The sequence below is a fragment of the Chaetodon trifascialis genome, chromosome 3, assembly GCF_039877785.1.
Source record: "Chaetodon trifascialis isolate fChaTrf1 chromosome 3, fChaTrf1.hap1, whole genome shotgun sequence".
In the NCBI taxonomy this organism is placed as follows: domain Eukaryota; kingdom Metazoa; phylum Chordata; class Actinopteri; order Chaetodontiformes; family Chaetodontidae; genus Chaetodon; species Chaetodon trifascialis.
The window spans coordinates 23,277,625-23,296,747 of NC_092058.1; the positions used below are offsets into that span (position 1 = coordinate 23,277,625).

At 44.2% G+C, this 19,123-nt stretch overlaps 1 protein-coding gene across 3 annotated transcripts in view; it reads left to right on the forward strand.

Annotated features, from left to right (window-relative positions):
- The window catches only part of foxp1b (forkhead box P1b), a 95,877-nt gene that overhangs the window by 59,515 nt on the left and 17,239 nt on the right, over positions 1-19,123 (forward strand). For 2 of the 3 annotated variants that reach the window (XM_070993760.1, XM_070993776.1), the window contains 5 exons: positions 2,755-2,892; positions 3,161-3,274; positions 6,762-6,912; positions 13,180-13,369; positions 18,439-18,549. In XM_070993760.1, the coding sequence (XP_070849861.1) occupies positions 2,755-2,892; positions 3,161-3,274; positions 6,762-6,912; positions 13,180-13,369; positions 18,439-18,549 (704 nt within the window). The remainder of the gene's footprint in view (positions 1-2,754; positions 2,893-3,160; positions 3,275-6,761; positions 6,913-13,179; positions 13,370-18,438; positions 18,550-19,123) is intronic. The other variant, XM_070993768.1, reaches the window with a different exon arrangement.

Consider the following 19,123-nt stretch of genomic DNA (forward strand, 5'->3'; position numbering starts at 1 on the left):
TGCTGTATATCGCCTCCAGTCACTCTGCAGCTGTGTGAGAATGTTCCGGGTTTGAATGTTTATGTATGGGAGGCACCTGGAGGAGCACCACACCTTTGTGAAATTCATAAACGTCAGCTATTTCTGGCATCCTCAGAATGTCCTCTTTTTCACACCTTCATATTGGTAGAGTAGATTAGAGCTGGGCTCAGTGGATCCCTCCAGTTATTAGCCCAGTACGAGTCTCCGTTTAGACTATCTTTAGATGGTGATATATTTTTGTGGATCATCTGGAGTCATGATGTTATCCAAGAGATAAGGGAGTGCACCATATGGGAGTGCTCTAAATGGCGACAGGCGTCCTGTGTTTGCGTTAAATGGGCATGATACAGCGGCCAGGGCAATATTTTTCAGTTAAAGTGCTCCCTCCCGCCTTTCCTCTCAATAGGATCCAGTCTTAGGCAGATTTTCACTCCTTCAGCACAGGATTAAATGGTAGTAGTTACATTGATCAATAGGTTAAGAAGCATACAATCCCTCTTGCTGCTAATGACCTCAGTAGTAATGGGTAATAAAATGGGGGTCTGTAATAGCCTCTTGCTGGGGCTATGCACAGAGGAAGCTGCTCTAGCTGTAGTTACTGTGAGCCAGACGCTCCTGACAAGGCGAAGTGTGAAACCATGATGAGATATATACACACCCAAGGTGTAAAGAATTAAGACAGTTAAATTGAAGGAAATCTCGGCGTCATTTGTAATGAAATTGGCAGCTATTGAAAGCGGCTCAAGTGTGTAAAATCTGTGTTAACTTGGAGTTTCTCTCCATTTTTTCACATTGCACTCTATAATATGACATGACAAAATGATTATACATTTGAAAATAAGACTAAATTTACAGCTTTAACATGGTAGTAAAAATAGAGCATGACAAGTATGGAGTAGATTTTTAATGCCTACAGTTAAAGTAAGGCTTCAAAAAGAAAAGGGGGGGCATTATTATTTATCCTCGGTGGGTAAATGTCATGTTTAGATGAGAACTATATATCACATCATGTATGGCGCTTGCATGTCAGCAAGACAGGGCTGCTTGGTTGACCTTCAAAATAGTTCATCAAAATTAGCGATGCCCAGAAAAAAAGGGCTTCAGTGGATAATGACTGTGAAATTAGGAAATGGGAGGCCAGGGCTATGCAAATGACAGGACAAGTCATGTGCAAAAGTCAAGATGAACTGCATATTAAGACATAATACAGGGGGGAATTAATATTGCATTTTCCTCCTCGCGCTCCTTCGCCTGGTGCTGGAGATGAGAAATGTGAAGTGTGTGTTAGTCCTGGGTGGGGCTGAACATCCTTCGCTCTCTTGGGGCTGGAAGAACACAGCGCAGCGTAGTCTCGCGCTGCTCAATAAAGTTAACGGAGAGCATCAAAGCTGCTCTGTCCTATTTGACATCACTGCCCTTTCCTCCGAATGTGCAATACAAGCTGTTCATTATGGCCCCGCTTTGTTTTTGTTTTATGCTACAGTGGGGAGAATGAATAAGGTGATATGCATGCAGGGCGGGTGTCAAGAGAAGCCCCTTAGTTACCGGATGAGGTTTTAAACAGCAAAATTACATTCAGAAAAGCATGAAAAATTCAAAGGGTGTCATTAGCTATAAGGCGGCCACACAATTTGGGTAACCTTGGTGAAGACAGACTGTCACCCGTTATGTCCATTCTATCAGCTGCTGACATGAGCCTGAGAGACACAATATTACCACACACTTATGCACATACATACTAATATATACATGCACATACAAAAAAAGAAGGATTGCCAGAAAAAATGTTAACAACTGCAAAGACGCCGCACTATCAAGTGCATCTTAGTTGCTGTTTGTCATCCGAATGTCAAGGAAAGGAGCTTTTAATGGTACTGCACATCATAGCAGTGAGTGGCAGCATCCAGACACACTCCGAGTCCCCCACGCCGCTGGAGCAATTAAGGCACCCTGACAACTGTAGGGGCTCTTTCAGTGTCACAACAAATCACTTGTTTTGAGGAGTCATGCACTCACACCTTTCTACTGGGAGTTAGTTAGAGGCCGGCATGTTCTTCACCGTGGCTCCTCCTCCAGGCGCTCCGTGTCTTCACAATAATAGATCGCTGTTGACAGCGTCTCTAATGAAATCTTCTCACATGACATGTCGTGCACACGATGAGCCAACCGCAGCATTTTTGAAGCAATATTTAACGTCCTCAGGTATGGCACATTTGCCATGTTGTGTAAATGACGAGCTCCAAGAAGCATCGCAGCAGATGCAGATCATATCCGATGGTGTTGAGGGGGTGGGTGGGTGTGTGTGTGAGAGAGAGGGGAAGGTCGGAGGATGGAGGTTTGGGTGGATTTGCTGGCAGTTTGCTCCACAGGCGTGATCCACGCCTGGCTGTCTTGTGTCCTTTAGCCAACCTCAATGTGGTGTGGTGTCATAACGGTTAGAGGGGTTGAAATGTGTGTGTTTGTTGGAGGGCATGTGCAGCTTCTAACACATCAAGGTGAAACTTGAGATGAATTTCAACAATCCAGTCAAAAGCAAGGGGCCATTATATATATATATATAACCCAATGTTTAACCTATTGCATGCTGGGTTAAGCTTTAGCCCATTTATGACTAGAACCAGGAAGAAGCATGCATAAAGAATGATTGGCTTTTTGAGTCATGCATGAATTCTGCTCTGGTCAGCGACTCATGGTTTTTTGACATCTCTCTGCTTGTTTTGTGTGTCTCTGCAGGTTCCAGTTTCTGTGGCTATGATGACACCTCAAGTGATAACTCCACAGCAGATGCAGCAGATCCTTCAGCAGCAAGTCCTGAGCCCTCAGCAGCTCCAGGTTCTTCTCCAGCAGCAACAGGCCCTCATGTTACAGCAGGTAATGTACAACTGCCATTCATGTCATGAATCATTTTGTCAGACAAGGCGTCACATGTTTCAAATGATCAATGTGACAGTTTGCAATAAAAACCTTCTCGTGTGCAGACAGCGTTTCACAAAGATAAATTCACTTTGAACTGCTATTCTTTTCTCTTTTCCAAGCCTCAAAGACAACATTCCTTAAAGTATTGAAAATTCTCACTAAACCCACTGCTGAGCGTATATGACTGACAGACTTGCACGTCGCCTTCCTGTCTCTCTTGCAGCAGCAACTCCAAGAGTTCTACAAAAAGCAGCAGGAACAGCTCCACCTCCAGCTTTTACAGCAGCAGCAGCAGCAGCAGCAGCAACAGCATGCAGGCAGCAAGCAGAGTAAAGAGGTAGGCTGACATCACTCCAACCGCCTGCCATTACCAAACCCGTTGGCCAGACAGAGCATGGAAGGCATGTGTGCTCCCTCCCTCAACCCCATCTGCTTCCAGACTGTGGTTAAAGCAGAGAGGGGAGGGGGAGAATCAAGTGCACTCATGCTTCTGATTAGCATGTCAGACTTGCTGGATAAATGGGAACAACTGACTGATACTGTGCTAAGAATACAGTCTCTCTTTTTCTGGAAGCGTCTCCACATTAGATATATAATATTTTATAGAGCCTGAGCTTCAGTTGACTGTTCTAGCTTTTTTTTTTTTTTTAATCCACGTAAACAAGTGTCCTGTGCAACAAAGAGATGACCGTTCCTGTGAGTCTCGTGTAGGACATAACGAAAGGCAGGAGGGAGAAAGGCAGGAACACGGAGCACATAAATCTGAGAGGCTTTTCGCGGTAATTAACATGGAAATGGCAGAGGAAGAGAAGGCATGTAATTGTGAGATATCAGTGCAGAGAGCGCTCCCAGCTTTGTTGCCTGTGTAGAGTTTTTTTTTTCTTCCTCCATCTTTCTCGCTCTCTCCTTCGCTCCCTCCAGTACAGCGGGGCTCGCTCATAGGCAGCAGCTTAATTCGTGTTAATGACTGGAGGATACAGGCATCACTGTGGACAAAGCAAATTATTATTGTGCGGTCAGAAGAAGTTCAAAGACAATCTGGGAATTTTTGCTCTTGTCCCCATTGAGTTCCGTGTTTGGAGAGCAGAGGAAGCATAGAAAATTAAGCCCGATGTTAAAAGCGCACACACACACAAACACACACACACACACGCATGCTCGCACTCACACACGTCCGCGTGCTGTCGAAGCTCCCAACTTCAAAGTCGTAGCTCCCTAATTAATGAACTGCAGGCTTCAGTTTGGACAAGTTGTGGCGTGATGCTCCCATAAATCAACATGACAGCAGAGCTCCTCGGCCTCAGATAGGGCCTGTCACCAAGTCGCATCTGATGTAAACACTAGTGGAGCAAGGGAGAAAAGGGGGGGGAGGTGGGGTGGGGGGCGCAAGGAGGTGCAATTGATCAGTTGAATGGAGCATGAGAATAAAAGAAAAAACAACTTTTGAAGCATATTATGTATGATCACAGGAAATGGATGCAGCCTCGAGAGGCTCTCCCCCTCTGCCGATGTTTTCTTTCTCTCCCCATCGCTCTCTCTTTTTTTCAGTCGCATTTCTCACAGCCATCAAAAGACAGAATAAGAATTATGCAGTGACTCCCCTGTGGCTGCCAGACAATAACCCCCTGTTGTTGCTTTGTGCCTCTTTTATTTTAAAGACATCAAAATTTAGTTTTTCAAAGATCTTTAACTTTATATTTGAAGCTTGACAATAAAGGCCTGCCAGTGCCACTCTTTATCATTTGTCAGCGACTGTATTTTTCTCTCCCTCGTGCCACTTCTTGTTAACCTCTTATTTGGTCTATTGGGTCTGGGGTTTTTAATGTGTCTGCATGCTGGGAGCGCACAGGAGCTCCTGTCAGCTGATGGGACCAGAAGAAAAAAAAATGTGAAGGGGAGAGTGTTAAATTCATTTGCAATACTCGATTTTTCTTTCTTCCTTTTTTTTTCTGAAAAGCCACCCTCTATTTATTTAGCATTTTGATGAAAGACATTGTTCCCTGTGAACTCCCACCCCCGTAGCACTATTATCTTTGTCTCAGGCTGTCAGGGAGGAGCTGGAGAACAGAAAACCACTGAAGACATGAGAAACTTCTCACATTGATGGAAGGGAGAAAAGAACCAACCACCTTTCATAGATAGGACAGATCAGAGAAGATCACAGGCTACCTGCATCCTGAATTTCACCGAAACCTCTGTTACCTCCATCATCTCCCCCTCTCTTCTTCCTCTCCCTCGCTTTCCTCTTTGCTCATTCCTGGGTTAGATCACACATGAGCCTGTGAACGAATGTGGTTACTCCTCAATTATGACCCTCCGCTATCCACTGTCAACGCGCCTTCTTCCCCTGATTGATCCAATGAGACGACCCGGCTTGCTGTAATAAACCACTGCTGCCCAGAGCTTTATTTTTAGAGAGCCAGTGCAGGAGCAGCAGGCAGGGTGTGGGGCAGGAGGAGGAGGGAGAGGAAGGGAAAGGAAGGCCGCTAGACCCTTTTGACAGGCCGAACGGGGGTGGGCGGAGGGGACACGTTTTATCTGCCTGTTTCAGAGCCGCCAGCAAGTGACCTGACAGCCACGTTGCACCGAGACCTTTTTTGTACGCACTCAATTGTGAGAAGTAAACAAAGTGGTGTATCCTGTGTTTGGTAACAGGGTGCGGTGCACAGCTTGGCAGCCCCTGCTCTGCTTTTAGTGCCCCCTTCTCTTCTCCCACCCGTTTGACAACTGGCCTTGTGTACTCACAAACAGGCCCAGTCTGCCGATGAGTTTCAGGAATGCTTACTTTATCTTTAACTGTAAGGGAATACAAGGCTCCCTGATAGATCTTGTCATTTAATTAGTAATGATAGACATTTTGGAGCTGTTGAGAGCAGGGACTGGTGAAAGGGTTAAAAGTCATCTCTCTCCTCTGTGCCCCCCGTTATCAAGATAACATCTCTCATTTGTTTTGACTCATAAGAGATTGGGGATATTAGATAATTTCCTTTTATTTATTATTCTGACTTTGTCTTTTTCTGCTTTCCATTTTCTTCTTCATTTTCATCCAATCAGAGTTCACACGTTTCACTTACCAGAGCCAAAATTTCCCCCCTAACCCCTAAATCAGTAAAGACACACCAGCTTTTCATTAAAAGACTTCTTGATGAAACAGCCGCAGCGCAGTTAGATCAACAAAACAGCCCACATCTCTCAGTCAGTCCACAGTGTGTGATGGAACAAAGCTTGCTGCGCTGGTTGGGGGAAGAGTGTATCCCTGAGCTCAGCGCCATGCCTGGGAGAGTTGTGAGAGTTGCTAGGGTGGTTATTAAGCACTTTGATTTAGTCACACGTTGTTTGCTGAATTATGAATGGCTGTAATTAAATTCCTGTGGCTCTTATTATGAATGATTAACTATGTTGTTTCATTGTTTGTCATTTGCCTCCCGACTCCTCGTTAATTAAGAGAGAGGGAGATGTGTACTGTACCTGTCTTAAGTGGGCCCAGACAAGCCCACAGTAAAGCAAAAACATCTGAAAATTACACTGTGCGGTTGTGTCTTAGCAGGTCAAAATCCATTAGCTCTGTGAACATGTTGTTCCAAAGTGATGCATTTTACAACCTGAACTATGAACTCAGTGGCCTTTGGACTTATAATGTTTTTCTTTAAAGGTACACACGTGAGTCTAATAATGTACAAACCCGAAATTCAGCTTTACATGTTTGCACCGGCTGTTATATGCATGTTTGCTGATGGTGTGCCTCTTTATCTTTCTGTGTGTGTGTGTGTGTGTGTGTGTGTGTGTGTGTGTGTGTGTGTGTGTGTGTGTGTGTGTGTCACCAGCAGCAGGTGTCAGCACAGCAGTTGGCCTTCCAGCAGCAGCTCCTGCAGGTCCAGCAGGTCCAGCAGCAGCATCTGCTCAACCTTCAGAGGCAAGGGCTGCTCACAATCCAGCCCGGACAGACCGGCCTGCCACTGCACTCCCTCACTCAGGGTCAGTACCTAATATCACAGCACTGTGCTGAACCACTGGCCTACAGCACTTTGTCAGATCTCCAGTCCATCAGTCCTCAGCTGCTCAACAGGCGCATTTCTGCCAACAAAACTCTGCTGATGATCCACCACCTTTTTTACCTCCAGTATATGTGGAAATGCTAGAAATGTGTTTGCCCACTGAAGATTTAGGCCACTGTTGAGCACAAATTAGAATCTGGGCTATAAGACAAAAGCAGTGGTGATAAGGGTTGTGTTCATACAGCTGATATGCTGATGGATTGGATGATCCTGGTCTTGTATTTAAAAATATTGGTCAGATGATTTCCTCAATCTGTTAAAATCTAAGCAGAGAAAGTATTCAGTTATCGTGTGGGAGGATTTTAATCAACTGTGTAAAAGGTCCAGTGACACCTGCTAACACATCTAAAATCATTTTCATGTGAGCGAGCTTTCATTTTAAGAGTCACGTGATCATTGTGAAGATGAATGTTGTTTCACGGGCCTTTAATCTCCAACAGTTGTGGGAGAAAGGTTTGACTTTTTTGGCACGCAGATGTTCCCGTTCATACCGATCTCAGCGCAAACTATGAGCAGCCTCACTGCAAAAACATTAGTATTCCTGTAGGTCTTCAAAGACCTGAACCCCTGATGAGATTACTTTGACTGTCGTGCAGAGCTGCTGGTGTGGCTTTGTAGAAATTTGGATGCTTTTCAGATAGCGTTTTAAACAGTCTATTTTAACCTTGCAGCCTGTGTATCTCTGTATATTCAGAGTGGTTTGATCTGCTACTGTTTTTGCTCTGCTCTACTATACCTGTGTAAATTTGCTTAGTCAAAGTGAACAATGCACCACTTAAGTATGTAACCACATACTGAACATGGTTTCACTGATTCAAGACACACCTACTGTCAGGGTCTACTGTTTACTGCAGCATTGCCTTTTGATTCTGCCATGCTACACTTCGTTTATGATCATCCAGACATTTCAAGTACAATTCCCCGCTGTTCAGAAATGGAGATAGAGTTTGATATCCACGCTCTGCCCTTGAACTCTCTGTCCTGTGTCTGTGATTGGCATCCTGGTGGCACTCTCCTTCAGCCTGGAGGAAGACTGGATCTATTGTTCGTAAACTGCCAGTGAACTTGTCATTGTGAAACCGCCTGTTACTTGATAGGGAGTCAATACTTGTTGTTTGGCCAGGAAGTTTATTTCTTTATTTATTCTTTAATATTTTGTTAAGGAGTGGCTGCCTTGTGACAAAGACGGCGTCACAAGGGTTTTAGAACATGACATAGACTATTCATTCCCGGCTAAGACAAACAGTTTTGAAATAACAAGATAAGGGCGATAAAAACAGGAGGGTTTTGGGGGTGCTTAGGTAATAGGCAAACACAAACACAGTTTGTACAGTGGTGTTATTGTTTGGACTGGGTATGGAATCACTCATCCACTCGCAGACGATTGCCATGGGCACAGGCGTGGAGCGCTGCTGTGTTGTGAGTGTGCTTTGCTGAATTGCTCTGTGTCAGATGTCTGGCAAACACACACACCCCTTGAGTAAAGCATTATATAGGTGATATGACTAGGTACTCTTGATGGATTTCACAACAGTTTCAGAACATCCTGTTTATACTGTGCCGTCATCAAATACCTCCAAGGCATCTTACCTTATCAAGAGAGTAGGTCTACTGAATTTATTCATTTTCAGTTTTCAATCCACTTTTATGCTTTGATAGAGCCGCACAGTTAAGGCTATTAAAACATTCAAATTATAACTTGCATTAATAGAGAGGATCCATGTATCACGCCATGTACTTGTCTCCCTAAGTTGTGTTAGCAAATGACAAATACAGTGCATTACCATACCTAATCAGGTTTAAATAGACACAGTTAAATGACAGATAATATTCTATTTGAGAAAATGTCTCTCAAAGAACTGTTAGATAAAACCTTACTTATAATTCTGAGTGAGTAACTTCACGCCACCGACAATGCATTGAAATGAATTGCACTCATATGTAAGGGGTTAATTTCTTGTAGGTGTTGTTTGCATAAACATCTAAGATGAGGAAGTGAATCTCCCCGTGTACAATAAGTGTTTTGTCTGTGTTTGTCACGACCAGTCGAACCTGGTTAGTTTGCTGTTGCAATCCATTGATGGTTAACTCTGTGCCTCCGACAGCTGTTACAACACTTAGGCTACTGCTTCAGGCCCCCAGTTTGTCTTCCTATTCTACACATTTTCTGCTTGACTGTTTGAAGTTATTGATGACCTTTCTGTTTTCCACATCACTAAACTCTTTCATGCATCAGTGGGCCAGGCCTATGGTGCTCAGATCTAATCTACAATATTCAGCTAGCTGTTAGCACTGCTTTGGAAGTGATGAGTTGATCTGCTCTGTTTGGGTCCCAGTGATTATGAATTCAAACTTGGGGGCAGTAAATTGGTATGACTTTTTAACTGATGATTTTTATTTCTTTCATTTCCAAATCTAGATATCAATTTAATTCTTTTTAAAAAGCCGCTGTTATCACATGCGATTCACGGTAACCTTCCTCATGTGCTGAGGAACAAAAGGTTGTCAAATAACAGAGTAATTAAAGAAACGCATGTGTGAAATCTGCCGTTGTGTTTAAGGCACTGTGATGCAGTTTACAGCTCATTTTTATACCAGTTTCCTGCTCAGTTACATCGTTGGCTGAGACAGATTCATCATAGTCATTTTTTTTCTGCCAGAACGATGGACTGAAGGAATGCAATTGAATTAGCTTTTCAAAAATTTGATAGCACTAATTAAGTATAAACTCGCAGATAGGCATTTTGAGTGAAAAACAATTGCTCACATTATCTAAAGTATAATTTGTTTCTCTTGTCGTAAATTCTTTTGACATTAATGTTCAAAGTCTTGGAAGCGGCCAGACGGTATCTGTTATAAATTATAACAATGTGTTTGGGGAGGATATAACTCTCATAAATATAAATTTGATCCACCCCCCTCCCCGTCCTCACAAAAAGCCTCTCCTCTTGACCTGATAAGTGAGTCAGTGGTTGCTCAGGCTCATGTTGCTCAGGTGTTGTATGAGTGTGTGTTTGCATGTTTATGCACATGCGTTGCTGTGTGTGTATGTGCGTGTGTGTGCGTGTCACAGTGGTGGCCAGTGTTTGTGCACATCCCGGCTAAAACGGCCACTCACCCTCGGAGGTTGCTCTGCAAGAGAGTGAGTTCTTGTAGCTACACAACATCATTTAAGCTGTCTAGGAGCAGCCAGGGGGACAGTGACAAGACAAATTTGTCGGTAATATGAAAGCAAAGAATGTGGCGAGCCATGAAGTGCTCACAGAACAGCAGCACATCAGGGACAGCGGTGGGTAATGCAGCTGACCTGTCAGTGATTGATACATCCAGCAGTGGGCTACCGGTAATAGTTCCTGCAGCATTAGGACAGGACATATTTCAGGCCTAAGGGGTGCATATCAGCAGGCCAGTGATTACGGCAACATAAACAGGGGTGCAGTAAAGGTCCCAGCCTGACGGAACAATAAACTAATAGCGATGTCACTGTCCCCCCATGGCACCGGCGCTGTGTGTGAGAAGTAACAGCTCGGTTTAAAGAGCCCGGAGCACTGGGGGCCATTTTTTATTTGGGGGATGATGGCCTGCAACTGATGTCATTATGAACCTTAAATCAACTTTCTGCTTGCTTGAACATGGTCACCTGGGTACAGGGGGACAAGGACAGGAAAAGGTTGAAGAGCTCGGCCTGCCTCGGTGCCAGAGCTACCTGCAGAGGTAAAATTGAGTTGGGAGACCGGTGATCAATCAAGTGTCCCAACAACATACATTTTTTAGAGTGCTTGTCCGTATTTCTCAGTCGTAATGAGTGGAATAGTTGTGCTGAAAAATGGAAAGAGGAAAGATAAACCAATCGGGCATTTAAAGGATGGACAAACTGCGGACCCAAGAAAGAGGATTTACAGGTCAATGTCATTATGTGTCCCACAGTAATCAGATGGAGAGAGGCTCAACGTAGTTTGTCCAAACACGAAATATAATACCCTCTGAGACATTTGTGTAATGATATTTTATTGTCATTTATGTGGAATCATGAGCCATAGCTGTTGGGGAGTTTGAAGAGGTTAGGGTTAGATAGAGGCACAGAGAAGGAAGAGGTGAGCAGAGAGCAATAAAACAACAGACTAGATCCAGAAAGAGACAGCCTGGTCCCACTCCGTTACCTCTCTCATCAGGCCGGTCTATCCGCTGCGGTTTCATCTGAGTAAACAGTGGTGTCGGGGTCACCAGGACTGCTGGGTAATTGAGCCAGTGTGGGCCGCCCTGTCAAGCACATCGGCTAAAAATACATCGCCCACTGTCACCGGGCACCAAGTGGGGGGAAAATGATTGTTCCCGCTGTCGGAGCGCAGGACACTCGCATCACCAGTGACCTTCCGCTTCCAAACCAGCCACCGCAGAAACAAAAAAGACTTTTGCTCCAAAGTCTCCGTATGCCATCAAAACAACAATGGTTCCTTTGATAATGTGACTGGAAATCAGCAAGAAGTGGATTAGCATGCTGTAACACAGAGCGCAATATTAAGCATGTTTAGTCCTGTCATGGACGTGCGCTTCGATTAGGGCACATCAAGGCATTGAAGAGAATAAGGGAGAATACAGGCAGGCAGAATAGAGAGAGGGTGCTGAAATATTCGAATGAGGAAAGACGCTCCTTGGAACGTGGAAAGGTTATTGATTTGTCCTGTAATCATTTCCTGCTCTTTGATATGCAAACGATCTAGTGTGAATTTACAGCAATCCTATCAGACTCATTTCACAGTTCTTAGCCCCTGCGTCTCTCTGGAGTCCTCCGCCTCATTAGGCCAATGTTCTCCATTACCAGCATAATTAAAATCTTTAGTAGCTTATCAAATTAAAAATATTTTTGCTGATCGTATTGAGATCTTCACCTCACAGTTATTTTCCACAACAGGAATAAATTAAGACTAAGCATTTTGCACACAATGTATTACAATCTGGTGCTTGAAAGGAGCACTTCTGGTATCTATAGAGCTGCTGATGAGAAATGGGGAGGGGTGGGGGGGGGATCCGGAGAGTATAAACCCAAGTAGATAAGCATGTGCAAATCATCTTTCATTTGCCAGTGCTCATTTTGAGAATGGATTTAATTAATTGTAATGTTAAACGAGTGGTCTTGCCCATTTGGTCTGTGGTTTAATTCACCACATATCCGAGGGCTGCTTTCACCGTACTCAGAACATGTGGCTTATTTAAGCATGGATTTGAATGCCCAACACAAATCCACACATATTCCTCTATTAGATCTTTCAGTGTGCGATTAAAAACAGTGTTACCCAGAGGCAGTATGTTTTTCACTGAAAATACAAACAGTCACAAATTCTGCACCCATGAGGCGTAATCTTATTTTACATATCAGCTTTATCCTCATTTGTGTCAAATGAAAGCAGACTTCTCCGGCTCAGTAACAGACTCACTATAGATGGACACTTATATATTGTGTGCCAACAAAGCCTCTCTTCTTTCAGCCATGGAAAGTGGGGTGCACAAACACAGCATTATGCTTCTTCAACGCGACTCTGGCCCTGAGTATCGGGATCGCTGTCACTCACAGGCAGAAAAAAACATGCGCTCTGTAGACGTGTTTCCAACACACAGAAAAATGTCTTCTGTCTTCAAGGGATTTTTTTTTTCAAAGGGCTGTGTGAGCTGCAGTGTGCTTGACTTGTTAAATGAGGTTTAAGTCTTCTGTGTCAATTGGAGGCGGTGCAGAGCTTTAAGTATTTTGCACATTAATGCGCTTTTGAGAATATTACCCCAGGGTCCTGTTTCTCAAGGAGGCAGGGGTGGGATGTTTTCTAGTGTTGCTATTGTAAACTTTTTGTTGTGTGTGTTCTGCACATCTCTGTTGTTGAGAGAAAATGATGGTGATTATTCAGATTTCATGCCTTGTCTGGATGTTAATTATTTACTCTGGGCATGAAATTTGCGTGAATGCCAGGGATTTGTGTATACAAACACGCTTCAGATCACAGGAAAAATGGGAGGGAGAGAAGGAGGTGGCGGAGAGAAGAGGGGGAGGCAAGAGCTCTCAGTGCATTACCCTGTAGTGGAATATTTTCTAATTAATACTCGGCTTTGTTTACAGACGCTTTGATTTAATTAAGTGATGAAGAAGAGAGTTGGATTAGCTGTTAATTGATTTAATTATCCAATTTGTTTGTCTCAGGCATGATTCCAGCAGAGCTGCAGCAACTGTGGAAGGAGGTGACAAACGCTCACGTGAAGGAGGAGCACAACAACAGCAGCAACAATGGTCACCGGGGCCTTGACCTGTCATCCCCGGCACCACCAAAGAACCCACTCCTCAACCAGCATGCCTCCACCAACGGGCAGTACATGAGTCACAAGAGAGAAGTGTGAGTCCCTCCCTCCGCGTGGGCTTTCTTGTTTCCTTTTATTTGCTTGTCCTGCATGTTCTCGTAATGAGAGCATGGGTCAGTGAAGACACACAAGCTTAAAATGTAGTGAAGCAAAGCTTTTCCTTATGTTATAACAACCTGGTGTAATAACCGGTAATTAAACTGGTCTTCAGTGTCATCTTTGTGCAAAGGCCCATGTGCCATATATTCCCATTTAAAATCACAATTTCTCACAGAGCATCAGTTGATGGACATGTGTCCCCATAGGGTTTGCATTGAGATTTCTATTAATTTATAGTTTGTAAGTATTATTTTCATTAAGGTCACTGTTCTGTGTGCAGCTGGGGATTTCGTAGGAGCACCTGGAAGGAACACAGGGATCTGGAGAAATGTGCACCACACTATTAATGAGGGGGGTCAGGGGATTGACCCCCTCCTGCTATTGTTTCAGTCGCACATTGGGAAGTGCAGCTGTGACTGCCTTGGAAACATTCAGATCACTAGTGTCTTTTCAGCAAGGAAAATTACTTCCTTGTAACCTGTTGACATGTAAAATCAACATGATCATCACCTGTCAGCTCAGCAATAAAGAAAAAGAACAAGACCAACGAGCTATTATATGCTAGAAAAAACAAACCCTGGGTGTATCGTATTTTTAAGACTGGGATGAATCATCTGTGAAAGGCGTTTGCTCTCTGAGCGCTGTGTCTGTGTCTTTAAGGAAGGAATTAATTTGGCATCTTACACATTTGCTTGTTTTCTTGCACCAAAGCCTGATCTTTGAACTGCTAGTGAGGAGCCTCCAGGCACCATGAGCTCACTGCATAACATCTGACTTGTGTTTCAGTGATCAAAACCTACTCGTCATTATGAAAGCAACGCCGATGAAAACATGTTTAGTGCAGTAAACCAGCAGGCCTTTGGAGGTGAAGAGGGGCTGCCAGTGAAGGGGGGGGGGGGGGGGGGGGGGGTGCACGGGAGGTTGTAAAGAAGATCTGAATGACTTCGAGAGGGAATACTATGATTCATTGATGGAGCGATACAAACGGAAAGCCACTCTTTCTTTTCAAGCAGTGCTATGGGTTTTAAACAGATTTGTATTACCTGTACAGACTTATCCTCTTTACTGTGTTTCAAAGTTATCTTCCAGCACAGACACTGGAGAAAAATAATATATAAAAAAAAAAAAAACGGGCATTACTTGCTCCCACAGTTGACAGCATCCACAGGCTTCCAGTCCTTCACACAGTGTCTGGCTGAATGTCTGGTTTTTTGTGCAGTTGACGACAAATCGCAGGGGAGGATATTGACTCGCTCACTCCATCACATGTTGTCGCGAGCGAGCAAACGAGGTGAGCATCGATGGCAGGAAAAGGCAAGAACCAGCTTCAGCTGAGGGCTCCATGAAACATCGGAGAAGACATAACGCAAGAGCTGGCAGCCCCTCTGCCTCGCACCGACTGTCAGAGATTAAAGAAGATGTCAACAGCAGTTTAACACAAGCTTAAGTGAGGAAGGCAGTCTCAGTCTGAATATTCTCGCAGTATCTTAGATCTGTCAGAGAACCCAAGCAGGTGATTCTCATCCAGCCCATCTGCTCGAGAAAGCTCGAGGATTACCTGCGCGCACTTTCAAAGTGCGGTCGCTAAGAATAGATGACTGATACAAAGCGAACACAAAACATTCCTTATTAAATGCTGAATGATGCTAATTTAGATTCACACAAGCAATAATTCTTTCTTGTGTTAATTTTGGAACGCTTGAATCACACAACTATCAAGAGCATTGTTCCTCTCTTTTGATGATGCAGACTCAATTCTAATCAGACTCCATGGGAAGAAAAATGAAATATTATTAAGTATGATTATTCTAAGCAAGGCTCTGAGAAAACGTCTGTGTTATAATCCAGGGATTTGAATAATCAGGTTGAAGATAATGGGCTGGGCCGGCCTGGGCGTAAATAGAGAGCATCCACTCATCCTCCCAGCGCTGAACTTAATGAACTTTTAATTGATGCGGTTTTGCAAGTCCTTTTGTCATGCAACAGAAACAAGCCTCTCTGCTGATGGGCCTGTTTTCCCGACTGGCTTCAGATTGGTTTACAGCAGGCCCTAAGTACCATGTAGTTAGTTTCATGTGTCATATAAAATCTGCCCAGGCACAACGACGCCTGCAACTAAAACCTTAAGTGCATCCACAGGAATCACTCACCGGCTTTGCACTTCCGTCTTAAGGAAGGAGGAGAAATTCAATCACTGCCGGCTTGACACACCGAAGACGAGGCACGTGTTCCTGCTTTTACTTGTCTCAGAGAACACTCTGGCGAGGCAGGCTGGGATTTCTGTTGGTCTGAATAACATCCCTGATATGACCAGGGCCTGAGTCACTCAATCTGTCAGCCCGTGTTGTTTCGCAGCCCACGAACTGATGCATAGATAGAGATATACCCCTGTGAGCCAGGTCATCTTTATTCAATGATTTGCTTATTTAAATGAAATGTGCCTGATCTGTATCTGACACAAATTCCCAATACAGTGCTGCATCAGCTTTGTAAGGGGGAGCATCCTCACAAAGCGCTTGGCCCACTTTACTTCCCAACAACCATCAGTAACCACAGCTCAGGGACTGTAACGCAGCAATCTGTTAAGGAGATAAATGATCAGATTTGGCACAGCACTCCCATCTCTCTTGCCTTTCATTTGTCTTACACTGGAAAAAAAAAAAAAGATAATTAAATCATTAAGGGTAAACCATGCAATGGCACAGAGAAGACGCAAGGAAGGAATCGAGTGTAGGGCCGAGAGAGTTCGAAAAAGGAGGGGAGCTGGTATGGATGGAGGATTGAGGGGGAGGACTCGAGGGAATAGGCTAACATTAGCGCCAGTGAGGGGTAGTGTTGTGACTGGCTTCACACATTGTGGCCAGACTCTGACCCAGCACAGTTGAGGACATCAATCCTTCCACTCTCGCTGATAGATTGAGCCCATCAGCACACGTTGCTGTAGATCATGACTTGTTTATGGCCCAAGCATCTCATGAAAAGAAGTGAACTAGAAAACAACTGGCTGGCAGCTGTCAAAGTTCTACTGTATCTGTGTGCTGCTCCTCCTGTCCGTCCAAACACAGCGCACACTTTCTGTCGGGGTCTGTAGGCACTTTAATGTTCCTTCTCCTCTAAAGGAAGCTGATGGCACGGTGTTCCTCATCGCTGTTACAACATCATTAGAGTGTTCTTCCTCAGGGCTGCCTGACAATAATAACATCCTGACAGACCTGTCATGGGTGGAAGTCAAATTTAACGCAAGGCAGGGAACTGCAAAGCGGTTTTCCCTTTTTTTTTTTTTTTTTTCTTTCTCCCCTTCCTTCAAATGTTCTCAAATGGGAGAAAACCCCATGAATCCTACACTCTTCTCCTATTACACTAATGTAGCTCATTTGGTGTAAATTCTGTCATTTACTACTGTTTAGCCATCCACCGTTTAAAAGGGCTCTTCTGCCGCCAGCCCCTCACAGCGCTTTGTGCTTACTGATTCCCAGCGCACTCCACATTTCAATATCTTATTAATACAGAATTAACCAACAAGCCTGCTCGCAAAGAATTAAAAAAGGATCTCTTTAAATTAAAAACCAGCGTTACCTTCGCCAGTCCACACATTTCCTTGTTAAAAACTCATTATAATAGGTCTTCCGCCATCTATTTATTAGCTGTATCAAAACAGAGGTCTTAATGTGAATGCATAATTCATAATTGAATAAAAAAAATTCTGACTTTTGAAAGAGGGAAGAAAAAAAGCTGCTAACCACATTCATGAATGCTTGACTGCTTCCTAATTGCAATGCAATTATCACATGTTATGAACAATGTGAACTCTTAAGCAAGTAATTATAACACAAGGAAACCTGTGACGACCTTTAAAATTTCCTACTTGAGGTACAGCTTTACTAACATTGATACAAATGAGATTTTAATCTGAACATCAGCTTGTTTAAACCGGCAAAATTGGCACACCATGGTTAGATTACTTTCTTTTTTTTACTGATTCATTTTTACATGAATTTTACTAAATCACAGCAGATGGATGATTGGCTAAGCAATGCAAGATGTTATTCTTGCTATTTATTCTTCCTTCCTTTGTATCCTTGAGGACGATCCCTGAAGTCGTAGCATAAGACTTTATCTCTTATTTAATATATGTATATGAATGAAGTTTCAGTGGTTGGGGTTATTCCCAAATGGCAGCACAACACATTGTGGTGTAATGAATCTCCCTACCTGACCTGTTGTCTTAGAGAGCACAGCTCAGACTGGAGAAGAAGCAGCAGCAGCATTGTGCTCACGAGCCACCAGAAGCACAGGTGGTAGCGATATAGGACAGTCCCCCAGGCTCTTGTTGCTGAAAGTTGTGTGTCTTGTATAGTGCCTTTGTCCATATGGCCGCCTGTCTCGCTTTCTTCGCAGACACTGCCTCTGCACGGGCCGCTCTCTCTCCATGCCGATTGTAGTTAGCTGTGGCTCCACACCTCTGGCCATATGGAAGATGTTGTAAAGTTTATTTTTCAGGGATGTTCCTGCTATTTAGACTGATTGTACGAAGCCATACGCTCCCCATGGATGCGTGCTTGTCAGCCCCAGGTGACATGGATTGGTCAGTATATAAATTGATACCAGACGGGGATGTTTACAGTTTGTGCACAGTGTGAAAGTGGCTGATGCTTTTGGGGCTTTCATGTTGCGGTGTACGCTCCTCCAGGTGGGCCCTGGGACGTGATGCAGCAGGCAGCGCAAGAAAAGCAGCGATTGAGGGGGAGACCCCTAGCAGCCTTGATCAAAGTGAATTGCAGCATGGCTCAGTGATATTAAATAATTACATATTGATTCCTTCGTGCTTTCACAACGTGAGTCCCCTCTTTTAAGAGAGGAGCAAGCAGAGATCAGGCAGGTACACTGAAACCATCCTCTGTGATCCCTCGTCATGTTATGTACCCACAGGCATGTGACTGTGTTTGTGTTGCAGAGAACCTGAAAATCTGCTTTTATTAATAACCATCTCTCATTTCTCTTTTAGGTCCACGTTAGAAGAGCCTTCACACCACCACAGCCACCCTCTCTATGGTCACGGTGTTTGCAAGTGGCCTGGATGTGAGGCGGTGTTTGATGATTTCCAGTCATTCCTCAAGTAAGTAAGAGCCGTAGTCGGAGGTGCATTTTTATCGCAGTTTGTTTGTCCTCGTGTTGGGTCGATTACACGTTTTGTGACCCCCGGTGACTCAGAGGCACTACAGGTGCAGCTGGTTGTTATTCCTGAGTGTGGGTGCCTGAGTTGGCACTCTTTTGACAAGGGTACTGTGGCGGGGTCTCCTTCTGAGAACGGCATGGGCCTCTAATTCCTGTGATAAGTGCAGTTCCCATGGTGACGGGGGCCGTTTTTCCCAAACAAACAACGGTAGGATGTTTATCTGTGGCAGCCCGCACTTAGGGCGCTCTGCATGTTTGCCCTTGTCACTGGACAGGGGGATTGGTGTGTGTGTCTTTTTCTCAGCGGTTTATTTGTCTTTCCCTCTCCTCTCTCATGCTTTACTTCTTTGACTGCTTTTCCGGTTTACAGCGTTGTTCATGTCCCTGAAGGCCCACGCCTCAGCACTGTGTTAAAACGGGCCACGTATGCTGTACTCACAGAGATCCAAGTCAGTATCGCTTGCTGTGGAGCATCTCTCCGGTTTGAGCAGTGTAACAGGTTTGACCCTGTCCAG